The 14,159-nt window shown below is 42.2% G+C and overlaps 1 protein-coding gene across 4 annotated transcripts; it reads left to right on the forward strand.

The window, feature by feature from the left end:
• Nucleotides 1-1,699: 1,699 nt before the first annotated feature.
• On the forward strand, nt 1,700-12,901 carry LOC127595674 (solute carrier family 26 member 6-like). Of its 4 annotated transcripts, XM_052057360.1 has the most exons (19): nt 1,701-2,105; nt 2,207-2,346; nt 2,749-2,859; nt 3,385-3,518; nt 3,730-3,894; nt 3,983-4,135; nt 4,945-5,027; nt 5,426-5,573; nt 6,822-6,935; nt 7,095-7,172; nt 7,771-7,866; nt 8,002-8,108; nt 8,719-8,788; nt 9,645-9,734; nt 9,824-9,961; nt 11,810-11,864; nt 12,101-12,225; nt 12,600-12,671; nt 12,806-12,901. In XM_052057360.1, the coding sequence occupies exons 1-18, from the start codon at nt 1,966-1,968 to the stop codon at nt 12,621-12,623; spliced, it is 1,971 nt and encodes a 656-aa protein (XP_051913320.1). In that variant the 5' UTR covers nt 1,701-1,965; the 3' UTR covers nt 12,624-12,671; nt 12,806-12,901. The 4 variants fall into 4 exon arrangements, 3 of the variants coding, with proteins under 3 accessions (XP_051913322.1, XP_051913320.1, XP_051913321.1); XR_007961304.1 differs by lacking the exons at nt 11,810-11,864; nt 12,806-12,901 and having other exon boundaries at nt 1,700-2,105; nt 12,600-12,621; XM_052057361.1 differs by lacking the exons at nt 7,771-7,866; nt 12,806-12,901 and having other exon boundaries at nt 12,600-12,788.
• Nucleotides 12,902-14,159: the final 1,258 nt, after the last annotated feature.

Genomic DNA, 14,159 nt, shown 5'->3' on the forward strand with positions numbered 1-14,159 from the left:
ATTACTTGAGTGGCTCAAGATCTCTAGATAATTTCTCGATAATAACTAATCTAGATTAGTACGGTACCTGTCATAAATTTGGAACTCCCATCTAATTCAGTGTTTTTTTTCCCCCTCCATTATTTAAAAATGTTCATGAATCATAGATTATTATTTAAGTCATCATCATTCTTAGGAATATGATATTGATGAAATTATTTGGTAAACAAAAAATATTAATCAATACTGAATATGGCGTGCTCACCAGTCGACCACCGTGCCACCCTAAATGCACCATTAATATTTCAATGTACTGTATTAATCTCGTTTTATGTTGCCCTTTTCTGTCTCACCCATCTCACAACCTTTCATGGTATAGATGAAAAAGGGCTCCCCCCTTTTTGCATTCAAACCTTTGTGTTATAGATTTAATTTAATCATCATTTAAGTACATGTTTCCGTTTATTTAAATGCAGTTTTAATCTTCAACCTGCTTTGTATGTGCAGTCTTCATGTTCTCCTCAGGCTTGTGTAGGTGTTTTTCACGTCCGGCTCCCTCTCGCAATCCATAATAGTGTTCGGTGGAAGACCGTCAGGGGTGCCCTGGGAACTTTTACAATTAGACTTTGTTTATCTGTTATTGTTATTTGTTTATAGGTTATTATTTATGTCTTACAAATCCAACTTTGTTCATTTATTTTTGCCATCAACATACAGTGACAGGCAGAACATTGAAATGCTTTACCATTCGATGGCAGAAGGTACACAAATTGCTTCCCGCAATTATTAGTTGTGCGTTTAATTCAACAGGTGTTATTTTTGAGCAATAATCATGATAATATCCATCCGTTGTCTACAGTTTATCCAGTTAAACGTACATAAATCGTGACGAAATAATCATTTTAGTTTTTATACTTTTTGTTATATTTTTGGGTATGCCGTGATATTTTTCGAACGTAAATGGTTCATTATTTAAAGGTTCACGGCAAACACTGAGTTCTCGCATATTTACCTCGGCTAATGTGAACCGGACGGTTGGAGGAGGTCCGCCAGCTGCTGCAGTGCATTCTGGGAAATGTAGTATATTTTGACTGGAGTCCAGATAGGTTTGTTTTTTTCTTTTTTTTGTCTTAAACGTATCATATCACCTCCAAACCTTTTAACTGTTAGAAAATTATCATGGTAAAGGACCTCTTCCCTAGCGTGCCACGGCTCTCTCAAACGGACAAGGAAAAAGTGGGAGTTCATTATTATTTTTTTAATAGTCTTGGTCACAGACACTGTACGAATACAATTTGTATGACTATTACCCCTAGATATGTTTTGCTTTTTACTTTTTGTGGCAAGAAGTCTCGCCCTCGTGCTACGTCATCATCCTGAATGTTGTTTCCTGAACGTCGGTTCAGGAAACAACTTATCCGAAGAGAGGGAACGAAACATACGCATACTTTCGATTTGATTTGTATTGATGGTCATTTCTTCCGTTGTGTCACGGTATACATTATCCGCGTGCAAGGGAATTTTGAACATGTAGTTGCTTCCTGTTTTCCCCGACGTGCTTTTTATTAATTTATGTTTGAAGATTGTTACAGTATTTAGTTCACTATATTTTAAAGCTGCGCTGTGATTCCAGGGGGGGACGCCACCTGACATCACGAAAGAAAGGTACGCTTGGAACCACTCCCAGTCATTGCAATTGCATTCTTCAGTTACGTAACTAAAGTGCAACTTAGATAGAGGCATACAGACCAAGATAACGGAGGTAGTTGAGCAGCACAGAAGGGGGTTGTATACGCTGTGCAGTGTCCGGAGTTCCCCACCCTCCCGGACTCACGTGTGCTTTGCTCCCCACTCTCACTGTGGCGTGTGAACTCTTATTCGCTTGAGCTGGGGGAAAAGTGCATAGGACACAGTGAAGGCACACTCAGGATAAAAAGTGAAAGTCTTCCTTTTTTTTCTCCCATTAATTCCTAAACTTGTTTTGAGATGGATGACACTGAGCAAAATGACCATCCCGATAACATGCCTTATCTTGCCGTGGCCCTGGATGAGACCCAGCTGGAGGTCATTGGGCAGCGAGTCGACACGTCCGTGTCCTTCTTGGAGAGGGTCAAGGTGCAATGCCGGTGAGTCAAAGGAGGACAGGTTCACTGGATACTCTCAACTTGAGCTGACATCTCAATCTTTTTTCTTTTTTTTTTGTTTTGTGGATTTGCATTGCATTCAGGTGTTCAATCTCCAGGTTAAAGAGCACTTTGCTGGGCTTGTTTCCCATCCTGTCATGGCTGCCTTACTACAACATCAGAGGAAGTGCAGTGGGAGACTTGGTGTCAGGGCTTAGTGTGGGCGTCATGCATCTGCCACAGGGTGAGTAATGTTCAACACAGCAGAAACTGTCCTGGTAAAACAAAAGTAAAACTGGCGCCACGCCTCACTGATGGTTCATGCTTCTGCCTCACATTTTGAAGGGTCCAGATTCTAATTTGAGGCCCAATGTTCCTTCTTGGATTTTGCATGTTCTCTTCATACAAGTGTAGATTTTCTTTGGGGACTCTGCCCCCCCCCCCCACACACACACACACAGAGTCCAAAAATACGCATTTTCAATTCAACAAGCATAGAAATTGTCCATGTGTGGGAATGTGATTGGGAATGGTCGTCTGTCTGCTTGGGCGAGGTCTCTCGCTCAAAGAAATCTCTTTGAATGGAAACAGTTTATACCTACGTTCCATTACTTGGAAGTCACATCCCCTTCTCTGTCCTATGCAGGTATGGCCAACGCCATGTTGGTTGGCGTGCCCCCAGTTTTTGGTCTCTACACGTCTCTCTATCCGCTGATCATCTACTTCATATTTGGAACTTCGAGACATCTCTCCTTGGGTGACTGGCACATTCCAACAAAAATGCCCGACAAATTATGTACATGCTCTACTTCGCTATGAATAACTCTCTGGAAATGTGTGAAATATTATATGGAGGTTGGTACGATGACCGACTCGTTAGCACGTCTGACTCATAGTTCAGTGTGAGTGTGAATGCTTGTTGTTTGTCTATGCATGCCCTGTGATTGGCTGGTAACCAGTTCAAGGTGTATCCCGCCGACTGCCCGAAACCAGTAGGGATAAGCTTCAGCATGCCCACGCGATCCTCGTGAGGATAAGCGGTTCAGATATTGGATGGATGGATAATGTTAAAAAATATCAATTTTGAATGGCAAATGGTGATTGGCCATTTCACCAGCATCTTGCCTGGATGTGTGATGTTCTCAAATCAGCATGACTAAAATGTATGCAACGTTTGACAAATCGAAACGGCTAAAAACACACACAATGCCAAATCAAGATGCTAACATCTATAGCAATAACTCAATAACTCAGCTTAGCAAAAGGCGTGTTTATGTTTCAGGAACTTTTGCTGTCCTGGCCATCATGATTGGGTCTGTCCCTGCCATTGTGGAGTTGCCAAACGATGGTGCTGATATGGTGGCAGCTAAAGTAAACATAGCCGTCCAACTTACCTTGCTCTGTGGTCTGATACAGGTACGCATGCATGCATGGATTATATATAACTATGTCGTGGCTTTTCACACATTTAAAAGTCTGATGGTACATACGGGGACACACATCAAAAGTCTTCACATACTTCAATAAGTAATATTGTTTTGTAAGAGCAAAATCGCTCATATCATGGATGTTTGAAAACCACAAGTGATGTTTATGTGCATTCGCATATGTGTGTGTACTCCTCCAGCTCCTGCTTTATTTGCTGCGCTGCGGGGCCGCGTGTCGCTGGTTGTCCGATCCTCTCATCAGAGGCTACACAACAGGTGCTGCCCTGCATGTGGTTGCCCTGCAACTGCCCCTCATGACGGGAATATTTGCACAGAGACACACCGGACTGATGGCCTCCGCTTGGGTTTGTAGTCGTAAGACACACACACACACACACACAAATATATGGAAAGTCTCATTAAAGCATCTTTGTTTGTGTCCTCTTCTCCCAGACTTTACACGATGTCCTGTGTGGAATGACCAGTGTAGTACCAGGAACTCTATCCGTCACTGTGGTTTCTACGGTGATACTCATTGGGGGCAAAATGCTGAATAAACACTTTAAAAGCAAGCTGCCGGTGGCCATACCCTGGGAAGTTATCCTGGTGAGCAACACATGCAAACACTGAGGTGAACCAATGCCCTAATGTCAAACTACTAAATTCATGATACAACTACAGTGCATGTTAACATAGATGTATCATGTAGAGTACTAGAGCACTAGAGCACTCACACTCACGCCGAGGGACAATTTAGAGTGTTCCATTAACCTGCCATGCATGTTTTTAGAATGTGGGACGAAACCGAAGTACCCGAAGAAACCCCACGCAGGCAGGGGGAGAACATGCAAACTATCGCCCTTGCTTACCATATTTTCTACACTAAAAAAGCACTAAAAGCATTCAATTTTCTCAAAAGCCGACAGTGCGCCTTATAATCCGAGGCACCTTATATATGGATCAATAGTCAGACTTCCTGGACGTGGTATTTTGTTCTGTCTAGCACTTTGTTACAGACGCAGCGGTTATGAAAGCTCTCTATCAATAAAGCTGTATTGTATTGTATTCCCTTTAGTGTAGCTCCATCTAGTGGATGCATAACGCTACCACAGCCACCATCGTAGCTTCTATTCTATGTGCCTTATAATGCGGTGCGCCCTATATATGAAAACGGTTTTAAAATAGGCCATTCATTGAAGGTGCGCCTTATACTCCGAAGCATTTTATAGTGTGGATAATACGGTACTTACAATACGAATTAATGAATAACTCTTTATGTACCTTTTTATGTGTTCCATTCATGTGATGAACTGTTTAATTCTACGACCTTGAACTACTTTGAATAGTATGTGCAACAAATGTGTGTGCGTTCAATCTGTTGTTGTTTTTTTTGGGGGGTGTGGGGGGTGATACAGATTGTCCTGGGTACTGTGGTTTCAGTGCAGATGAATCTGGCTGGACAGCACAGAGTCCAGGTGGTTGGAGATATTCCCTCTGGGTCAGTGGTATCGTCTTATTGTCCTTTTTTTTTTTTTTTGCTTCAATTTTCAATTCAGCATCCATCTTTCCTAATGCTAAATGTTAATGCTATTGTTATTGTGAATTGACATGAATTACACAATCGAGATTAGAAAGAATGAATAGAGGCCATATGTTGACTGACCTATATTTCCTTTCTTGTCATCATACTACAAGTCCCTCATTTTATGTAATGTCCTAATGTTATTTAGTAGAATTGGGTTTCGTGACCAATCTGCTAAATCTCCAACACGTCGATCTTGAACTTGAGTAAAAGCATTGAGGTCAGCGGAAAAATGGCATTGTTTCATTTACTTGGCATTGAATTACAATGTCGTCATTGAGTGGGTGTTTTCTGTTGCCGTTCCTCTTCTGCAGCCTGTCACCCCCCATCGTTCCCTCTCTCTCCATGGCAAGGGAACTGTTCGTTCCGGCTCTGTCAGTCGCTCTGGTGGGCTTCAGCTTCCTCTCGGCCATGGGCTCAGTATTTGCCCACAAACATGGTTACCACTTTGACTCCAGTCAGGTACAGTACTTCGAATACAGTACATCAAAAACTGCATTTATTGATTTTTATTTTAGTTACCGTGGTGCTTCCTGGTAATAGAAATCGCCATACATCACAGCATGAGTCTGTGGGAGAATTCATTTCAAGGGACAGCAGCACCATCCCATTTGATTCGGGTGTCGCGATACTGTCCCGTGAGATACGTTACATTGTTCTCAATATTTTTGTGGCAAGCCCTTTTGGCATTTGGTAACCAACTGGCACCAATGTCATTTAAACCTTTCATGCACCGCGTAACCTGGTAACATGATAAGCTGTCCACTGTCCCATTGTTAAATTCAGCTTCTTTCATCTTGGGCAGTTGGCTAAAGTAAAATCTCTCCTTTCTCATGAGCGCTTTGAAACATCCCGGCTGGATTACTGAAATGCAATTTTACTTTGGAGTCAGCCAATCCTCCATTAAGCGTCTCCAGTTGGTCCAGAATGCTGCTGCTCGCCTCTTGACTGGTACTCGTAAGAGGGAACACATAACTCCTGCTCTGGCATTCCTTCACTGGCTCCCGATACATTTTAGAGCTCTTTTGAAGATCCTATAATTTGTTTTCATGGCCTCGCTCCACCTTCACTCTCTGAGCTCCTCCGCCCCATCACACCTGCCCGGTCCCTCAGGTCTGCGGACCAGACATTATTAGCAGTACCAAGAACTAAGCGGAGGCTCAGAGAGGACTGAGCCATTTCCGTTGCTGGTCCCTCTCTTTGGAATGACCTCCCACTGAATATTCGGCAAGCCCCCTCGCTGCCCATCTTAAAAACTCGTCTCAAAACTCATTCGTATTCTTTGGCTTTTGACCCAGCATGACTCAGACTTGAGTTTGGATTTACTTTTTTTGTGCTTTCTACTGTCTTCATGATTAATTTATTGTTTATTGTTCTATATTTGATATGTGCGCCATATATAACACTTTGTATAGAGCGGTGGTTGTTTTAAAGTGCTCTAGAAATACAGTTGAGTTGAGTCGAGTTGAGTTGACTGGAGTAACCGTTGTCCCTGAAAGGGTTAAAATGCAGAGTGGTCTCCTCTGTTAACACCATACTGACTCAAATAGAAGACTTCTGGGGTGAGTTGAGACCAAAGGTAAACAACCAACAGTTTTACTAAAATCAACTGAAACCCTCTCCCAACCTATGCAGATAGTTTAAAAAAAAAACATTATCATCAAGGTATTTTTTTCTAATTACAAACCCTCTTTGTTCCTCCCTCCTCAGGACCTGCTGGCTCTGGGTTTGTGTAACTCTATCGGAGCCATGTTCCAGTGTTTTGCAGTCAGTTGCTCCTTCTCACGCAGTATGGTTCAAGAAAGCATCGGTGTCAAATCACAGGTGTTTTTTTTTTCTTAACCCCCTGAAAGACTCTTCTGTTGAAAGGGCAGCGTGATACATTCTCGCCTCGTCGATTTTTAGCCCAATAGGCTTTTCAAATGCAAATCCACGTGTTTGTCCTTCCTATTGCTCATTTGCATTTTCGTTTTGCTTTTCAAGATGTCAGGCCTGGTATCAGCCCTGATGATTTTAACTGTTTTGCTGAAAATTGGTCATCTCTTCGAGCAGCTGCCAAAGGTAAAAAATCTACTTGGAATGTCATTACAAGCTATTTTTATTGCTGGAAAAGCCTTTCCTGCACTCACGCATCCATATTCGGTTGACAACGACATGCATGTGTTCACTTTAGCTTCTTCCCCGCTACCAGTACAAATCGCAACATGTCAGGTCAATGTTAAGAAAAAAAACACAAACTGTGACAATCATCCAAGAGCTAAATAGCCATTTTTTTCATCAGACAAAAATTAGTTTGACACCTCTGTTCAAGAACATACAACAGAGGAACGGTGCAAAAAGTCACAGTGCCGCTGCTATACTTTGCAAAGAATAATATATCGAGGCAGGTAAGACGCTGGACGGCACTGCTCTGTTCGGATGCCGACCTTGGCCAATTTACATTACGATTCAAAACTGTGTTCAAATCACACACTCCTTCAACAAACTATTTTCTATTCTGAGAGCATTTGCTCACTTATAGCCTCACCACAAAAAGCCATCTATTTAGCGCTAAATTGATGGATGGAACGATCACGTCATGGGTCACGAATGTGTGTGAGGCCTTGTCTCAAGGAAATGAATGATGAATGAATGATAGAAAACTTGCTGTCTGTTTCAGGCAATTTTAGCAGTGATCATTGTGGTGAACCTGCAAGGGTTGCTGGCTCAGTTTCAAGATGTGGTTTTGTTGTGGAAGTCTGATCGATTTGACCTGGTAGTGTACACACACACACACACACACACACACACACACACGTGTGTGACAAGTCCACACTGCACTCGATTATCATTGCACTCACCTTTGTGACTGTGAACTTTTGACCTCTGCTCTGGTTTCTCACTACTCAAGCTCGTGTGGGTGGCATCACTGATTTCAACTCTAGTCCTAAATTTGGATCTGGGTCTGGCAGTGGCCGTCGCCTTTTCTCTGCTTGTGCTCATCTACAGAACACAACGGTCAGTGGTTTTGTGTCTTTGTGTGATATTACAGGAAGTGTGACCGACCGACATTTAAGCTTTCAATTGATTGAACTGAACACCATAAAGTATCTGGGCCTAAAATGAATACAAATGGTGCCTTGTGATCAGCGTGACCTGACTGTTTTGACCTGACCTGAATTGTTTTTATTTTTATTTCTTTTGCGATATGGACGTTTTTGTTTGGGTTTTTTTTTTGTTTTTGCTTTGATTTTCATGCATAAATGTGTAATTTGTAGATAAATTTGTATACAAGTGCTGGATGGTGGCAGGTTAACTCAACTCAACCCACTTCAAAACAAGCTGCAGTTTGACAGATAGGACACTCCAAAATGGAAATGTCGAATTAATTTTGTGGAGCAGATTGACATAAAAATGTTGAATGTTTATTTTTACTTTTTTTGTATTTTGCAACAAAATATACCAGTGTTGTTATTTAGCATTTTGCTGCGTATAGGAGATCTTTTAGACTTTACTCACATAATAGAGGATTAATGGAAGCATTCTCGGTCTGCCGTTTTAGCTTCTCTCTGTGTAATCGTCTGCCGCGTAGTCATGACCATTCCTCGCATTTGTCCTTATCTTCTAGCTCCTCCACTGCAGTCTTGGGTCAAATTCCTGGTACAGATTGTTACAGAGATGTGCAACTCTACAATGAGGTGTTTTCACAGTTTAAAAAAAAATACAATACAATACAGTACATGCTGATTTATATAGCGCTTTCACAACAGCGGCGGCTGTAACAAAGCGCTTAACAAAACGGTTAACATAAAGTAAAATAATAAACACAACACATAACAAAACACGGACAGTCGTGCAGTCCGAACCACTTTTCCATCCCACGCTTTGTTGTTCGAAGCAGTTTAAGATGAAAGAGGAGAGAATCAAAGTGTCCTTTAATCAGTGGATCAGAGACGTCATGCTCAAAATGTGCACACGTCGGCTACAAGCTAAGTTTCAAAGTCAACAAGAAGCTGTAGCATCCATTGACGATTCACTTCTCCTGTCCCATGGAAATCCATTTCAATTCCAAGCGGCGACTCACGGTTCCAAATACGCATCGGCGCTCTTCGCCAACGCTCCTCTCTCCTCATCCTCAACTTCAGCAGCCATCCATCCAGCCGCACCAACGCCGACTGTCCAACAGCGCCGACATAGCCACTGAACAAAACGGGGTTGTGAAAAATGCTGCCCATTACAGGCGCAAATGTTCTACAATTAACTGGACACCATCTGAGCTAAGGTAGAAAAAGTCCATTGATTAAAAATCTTCTGAATCAGGATGGAAAGCTAGCAGAATATTTAGGTCAACATGTGGGCACATAAAATAGAGTAAAGGGATATTTCTGTATGTTGGGTCAAGCCAGCATCCCCCTTTCATGAGCAGGAAAGCGTTCTTTTGTTTTTAGTTTAACCCTTTCGTACAACCTGTAACCTGATAACATGATAAGCTGTCTACCGTTGTAACCGCAGTCCCTGAGAGGGTTAAGTGATGAATGTGTGTGGCTTTCACAGGCAAAGATGGTTCCAGGAATTACGATAATCCTTTCTCCCGGTCCAATTTATTTCGCTAACTCTGAACTGATCTTCACTGAAATCAGACAGGTGGAAAACACACACACACATACGCACACACGCACATATAGTAACACGTTGTTCTGGAATTCTATCCAAGTTTTCCATTCTCTGTTCAGATTGTAAGTCGTGCTCAGAACGAGAACCCAGCAGGGGTCCACACCGCCGCCCAGTTGCCAACGCACGGCCACTCCTTGATTCTGGATCTCAGCTCAGTCAGCTTCATGGACAGCGTCGCCATGACGGCACTTTGCAAGGTGATTCATCAATTCTGTCAATATTCATCTTATAAAAAGCACCGTCGAGATGCGAGACGGCGTGACTGATTTTTAAGCCTGATGGGGCGCAACGCACCAACACCCGTGTTCTCACAATTGGTCACAAAAATACTTTATTCATCGGCTATTTGACTTCACACTTATTTACGAGTGGTGGAGCATGATTAAAGCATTTCTGGATTTTAATTGGAAGCAATGAGAATCAATTGGTTGCATTTTATCATTTTATTTATATAAATCATCATATAACATAATCTATATATATATTGCGCGTCGTCCCGCACGCGGTCTGTCCTTCCGTCTGTCCCTTTTCAAAACGTACCTACTTCACCGCGCCGCTGCGCGCCGCCACTGCGCCGCTCAGGCAGTGGCTCACTATGATCGCGCGGGCATCTTAGCGAAAAAATGTTGTCTACCCACAAGCATTGCAATGAAATTGTTAGTTATTTAGTAGAGCTAAACATCTCTTTATTTTCGCGATAAGCAATGAAGATGAACAAAAAGTTGAACCAAGCAACAACACTTTTGTGGGCCGAAGGCCCACCTTACCAGCCTTCCGCAGGAAATAGCTGATGAGCCGCCCGGAGGGCGGCGAACCAGCTAGTATAATATAATACAATATGAGTATGTTTTTAATTCATATTTATATTTACTTTATATATATGCTTTTTGTTCTTCTACTTGTCCCTTTCAAAAATTTTGCTGTCGTAAATTGGGAATTTCTCCATTGTGAGACAAATAAATGTTTTCTTATCTTTAATCATGTCATTGAGACAATAGATCATGTTTCTCAATTCACATTGGAGTCAACTTAGGTATGCAAAAATGTTTTTTTTCCCCCATCAGACTAGTACAAATGATAAAGTGCAATTTTTGAGCTGACTTGACAGCTCTTTTGTGCGACTTTCAATTACATTCCAATCGAGCGGAAACCGTAAAATATTCTTGGCCTACAGTAAGCAGCATTCCCTCCCCCCCTGCAATTAATATCGAATTTCTCCAACTTTGATTGGGCTTAATTGTAAATCAGCGTTCAATCATCTGATTAGTTTTTGTTGGCCGAAGGTTAATGTTCACAAATAAATAAGTAAAAATGTAAAAAAAAAATAATAAATACATTTGCAACGAACTCCACTGACTCCACCATGATGAGTACTGTCGGGGTATCTTAAATTACGTTGTCATGTGGTTGATGCAATTCGTATATATTATCATGAATTATTTCCTACCTCTTATCCTGTTCAGGGTCACGCGTGAGCAGAGTGGGCGAGAGGCAACATAGCGGTACATGCTGCGCAGGTTGCCAGTTAATCGCATGGTATCAAAATAATCCTCACCTCATATTTGAATTCAGAGATAAGCACCGCACGCTTGGTATTCACCGTAAAAAGCTTTTTCACTTTTTCAAAGTCAAATTCACAAAACCGACTGGCAAGCAACAACTTGAGTTTGTTCATTTCATTTAGCCAATTAAAGTGGAGCACCTCATTGTTTTTTTTTTTTTTTGTTCTCCCCTTTCAGAAAATCCCTTCGAATGCTCATCGCTTGTGAGTGAGGCTACTGTTCAGCGGTCATGTGATCATGAAAATCTGCGAAAACACCCTGTCGATTGCACATCGTCTTTTGATGAATGACTAACCAATCTTAATGTTCCCGGCTTTATCATATCTTTAACCTCACTGATAAGCAAAATCACAAAGACGCCAATAATCCGACAAGCTTAGTGACAGATTTTGCTCGAAAGAAAAATCGAGTGAGTGCATCCTCTCAAAGCTTGTCTTCTGATGTGTGTGTGTGTGTGTGTGTGTGTGTCCGTCCGTCCAACAGCTTGTGGAGAACTTGGAAGCCCAAAGCCTCCGTGTTTTTCTGGCCTCGTGCCCGGGTCAGTTTTATTGCATCATTTTTTCTTTTTTCTTTATTCACTGTGACACGTGCTCGATCTTGCACACACCCAATTTGGATGTGAGGCAATGGCAGACACCTACAAGTGTGTGCATGTTTCTTTTCCCTCTGCGTGAGTGGTGTCACAAACATCTTTATTGATACATTTTTAATTGCGTGTGTCCAAAGTGCAAATGTGAAGTAAAACCTGAGCCGCACTACCGTATGTGTCAATAGAGAGCCTTTTAGCCCAGCTGCGGTATCAGGGCTGCATACCCAACAGCCTGCCCGGCTCCTCCATCTTTCCATCAGTCCATCACGCCGTCCGTCGTTGTGTCAGCTCCCTGCCTGTGCCTCTTGAGGTGTGTTTCATCCTACATTCATACATTTTTTTTTACTTTTTAAAAAATGATTCAGTGTTTGATCTTGTGGCAGAAAAAGTTCAATAGTTGGGATGTGAACGCAGCATAAGCTATGTATTGTTTTTTTTTAGGTTGAAGCTTTTGTGCGATGGTGCTACTTGAATACAAGTGGCAGATTATGGCTACTTCAGATTTTTTTGGGATAAATGCGATATTTTTATGTTGTCGTTCGCATTGCAAAAACAAATGGGACTGCTACAAGAACATCTTTTATCTACAACTGAGGCTACCTGAGCAAAAGAATTGACCATTTACATTTGCGTCACAATGATGAGCTTTAAATGAGTTTTGTTTTTGGATTTGTTTCTTCTTAGGAATTTACCTGTGATGCAAGATAAACTTGAATGTACAAGTTGGATGGACTCTTCCTTCCTTCCCGTGCGTCTGTGTGATACATCACAAGTCAGAACAACGATTGAAATGTTGTCATCCAAGAATTTATTCACACAATTTTACAAACAAACAAAAAAATTATTAAATGAGTGTTGTAACGAGCTTTGTGAATGAGGAACTTTGAAAGTGTGAGGTTTCCTGATGATTACTCCTGAACAAACAAAATTGCCAGAAGGTTTTGGAGTTGTCCAGTTTGCGGTGTAAATAAATTTGTGAAAGGAAATCTGCTGCAGCCACCTGACTTTTCAACGGAAGTGATCATTCTGACCTGAATTGCGCCAGGCCCATCTCCCTTCTACTTTGCAAGACTTTTTCATCCAGCCAAGTCTGACTTTAGGATCGGTCATCGTCGCGTCTCTTCTAAGCAATACTGTTCAGCTGATTTTGTTAACCTGCCAGTGGTGGGTTTCCAACTGAGAAGTTCTTGTTTAAGGTCATACAAGGTTATAGCTGGTTTAAAAAAATAATACCTGCAGTCAAGGAGACGCATTTCGGATTACATGTTTTGTTTTGAAGGCAGCCCGGTGGGTGAGTGGTTAGCATGTCGACCTCACAGTGCAGAGATTCGATCCCGGTTCTGGCCTTCCTGTGTGGAGTTTGCATGTTCTACCCGTGCCTGCTTGGGTTTTCTCTGGGTACTCCGGTTTCCTCCCACATTCCAAAAATATGCATGGCAGGTTAATGGAACACTCTAAATTGTCCCTAGGTGTGAGTGTGAGCGTGAATGGTTGTTCGTCTCTGTGTGCCCTGGTAACCAGTTCAGGGTGTCCCCCGCCTACTGCCCGAAAACAGCTGTGATAGGCTCCAGCACACCCCGCGACCCATGTGAGGATAAAGCGGATCGGAAAATGGATGAATGTTTTTTTTGTTTTGTTTTTAGGGACCCAGCTTGCAGATTTGTCTACATAAATCTGTACATTCATCTATAGCTGTTTTTTGCATCATGGGGTTGCCTGAATTTTTATGCAATATTGGCCTGGCTGACTGGCGCATATATTGCCGCAAGGGGCATTTTCCACAGAAATTGAAAAAGTATTCATCTACAGTCACCTCTGGACCTGGGATGAACATCAGGAAAGGAGCTGCACCCATCTCTACCCGGACATCCCTGGCGAGAGCATGATTGTCAGGTTTTGCTCAATGTGTCTCCGTTACCAAATCGGAGTACTCTTCGATATCATGAGAAAGGTCTGAAGTGACGTGGTTTCCCGGAAAATATTCCTCCTGCCCGTCGATGCACCCCAGAGTGGCTTCAATGCTACATTTGCACACTCCGGCCAGAAGAAGAAGACCAATGTCGGCCAATCCAGGCATTCCTTATCAATGCCATGCCACATTTTATTTCCCGCAATACAATATGAGGAAGCAATTCCAATATGTCTGTTGACGAATTAATATAACTTTGCTTTATCTCCAAAATCCTCACATTTCAGGAGCCCCCCCCCCAAAAAAAACAAACGACTACAAAAAACAGCGACTTC

The sequence above is a fragment of the Hippocampus zosterae genome, chromosome 2, assembly GCF_025434085.1.
Source record: "Hippocampus zosterae strain Florida chromosome 2, ASM2543408v3, whole genome shotgun sequence".
Taxonomy (NCBI): domain Eukaryota; kingdom Metazoa; phylum Chordata; class Actinopteri; order Syngnathiformes; family Syngnathidae; genus Hippocampus; species Hippocampus zosterae.